The sequence below is a fragment of the Suncus etruscus genome, chromosome 6, assembly GCF_024139225.1.
Source record: "Suncus etruscus isolate mSunEtr1 chromosome 6, mSunEtr1.pri.cur, whole genome shotgun sequence".
Classification (NCBI taxonomy): Eukaryota; Metazoa; Chordata; class Mammalia; order Eulipotyphla; family Soricidae; genus Suncus; species Suncus etruscus.
Window position 1 is genome coordinate 34,772,298 of NC_064853.1, and position 1,853 is coordinate 34,774,150.

The 1,853-nt window shown below is 43.5% G+C and overlaps 1 protein-coding gene across 1 annotated transcript; it reads right to left on the reverse strand.

Annotated features, from left to right (window-relative positions):
• Positions 1–693: 693 nt before the first annotated feature.
• Positions 694–1,632, reverse strand: LOC126011219 (olfactory receptor 2G3-like). The gene has a single exon (XM_049774956.1). It carries the CDS (start codon positions 1,630–1,632, stop codon positions 694–696), a length of 939 nt encoding a protein of 312 aa, XP_049630913.1.
• Between the last annotated feature and the right edge of the window lie 221 nt (positions 1,633–1,853).

Consider the following 1,853-nt stretch of genomic DNA (forward strand, 5'->3'; position numbering starts at 1 on the left):
AAATACAGGGAAAAGAAAAATGAAAATGAAGAGATATAAAAATACAAAGGCAAAGAATCAAATAGCTACAAAATACTATTTCCCCCTTCTAGGACAATTTCAATCAGTTGCAGAATTTGCACAGTACAGGTTTATTTCCTTTTCTTAAGACTCTTGCTCAGCCTGAATATCCACTTTTCAGATTTTGAGTTTTTGCCTCTTCCACTAACACCCCCTCTTATTTTATTGTCTTTCTGTCATTTCTACAGTCCAGGAAGATGATAACTAATTATTGATTGAAAGTTTATCCCTGTACATTTTGAAGCAGTTTCTGAAAGGTTACTTTATGCCAATCTCTGAAAGAAATGCTTTTCATATTTTATCTCATTTAATCAGCACAACTGCCCTATGAGAAAAACATACAAAACAGAGGAGACACATGGCTTACAAACATTCCCATAGCTAGTAATAAGTAAAATCCAGTTTCTCATTCTGGTTTACCTGGCACAAATATACAGACTCAAGACACTGTGCTCAGTCTTTGTAGTTGCCTGTCCCAAGCCACCACAGATACTGCAAGATGTCTGATGCCTCTCAGCAGGTCAGAGACTTAGCTTTATGGAGTCCAGTCCTTCCAGATCTCGTGGAAGTGTCCTTGAGGAATTGGGGAATATAAGTATATTGTTCATCAATTTAGGGCTTCAACCCCAAACCTCACTCTGAGGCCCTTCCCCATCCCATCAATTTGAAGAATGCCCTTTTTACATCCTTGTTTCTCAGACTGTATATGACAGGGTTGAGAAAGGCTGTGGCAATGTTATAGAAAAGGGCCATTTTCTTCCCATTGTTTGACAAGTATCCAGAGCCTGGGCTCATATACATGATGATGCAAGGGATGGCAAACATAGTGACTACAGTGATGTGGGAAGCACAAGTGGAGAAAGCCTTGATCCGTCCCTGCGTGGAGCGGATCTTCAGGATGGTGGCAAAGATGTTGGCATAGACAATGGCAACCAGGGAGAGTGGGACCACAATAACATTGAAGCCTATGATGAAGTCCACCAAGTCATTGAGGGACGTGTCTGCACAGGCCAGCTTCAGGACAGCAGGAACCTCACAGAAATAATGGTCTATTTCATTGGGGCCACAGTAAGGCAAGCGCATGGCAAAGAAGGTGTAGCACAGACTTCCTACTACACCATAAGTTGCACAGACACCCACCATGAGGAGACACATCCAGTGGCTCATAATGACTTTGTACCTGAGGGGATGGCAGATGGCCATATACCTGTCCACTGACATAATGGAGAAGAGCCAGGACTCAGTGACACCAAAGAGTAGGAAGATATACATCTGGGCCACACATCTTTCAAAGGAGATGGACCTCTTCTTGCTGAGAATGTGCACAAGCATCTGGGGCACAGTCGTGGTGGTGTAGCACACATCCAGCAGGGAGAGGACACTGATGAAAAAGTACATGGGTGTATGGAGGCGCGGATCCTGATGAATGAGGGTGATGAGGAGGCTGTTGCTCACAAGGATCAGCAGATAAAAGACTAGAAAGAAGGTGAAGAGCAGAGGATTGGTCCTGGGGTTGGAAGCAAAGCCCAAGAGAATGAATTCTGTCACTGCAGACTGGTTGAGCTCTTGCATTGCGTTCTGCCTGTTTAAAGAGTTTGGGGAATATTCAATTCATTGAGTGTCTATGCCCAGGGTGTATGAGGAATTTTCACACTCACTGTTTTATTTGTTACCTAACAGGAATTTTGACAGAGGAAGATAGAATGTGTCATGTTCTCTGGGCTCTTTGAATGGTTTTGGGTTGGCCCAGGATTTGGTTACAGCCATGGTGTTGAGTAGGATGAAGACCAAAG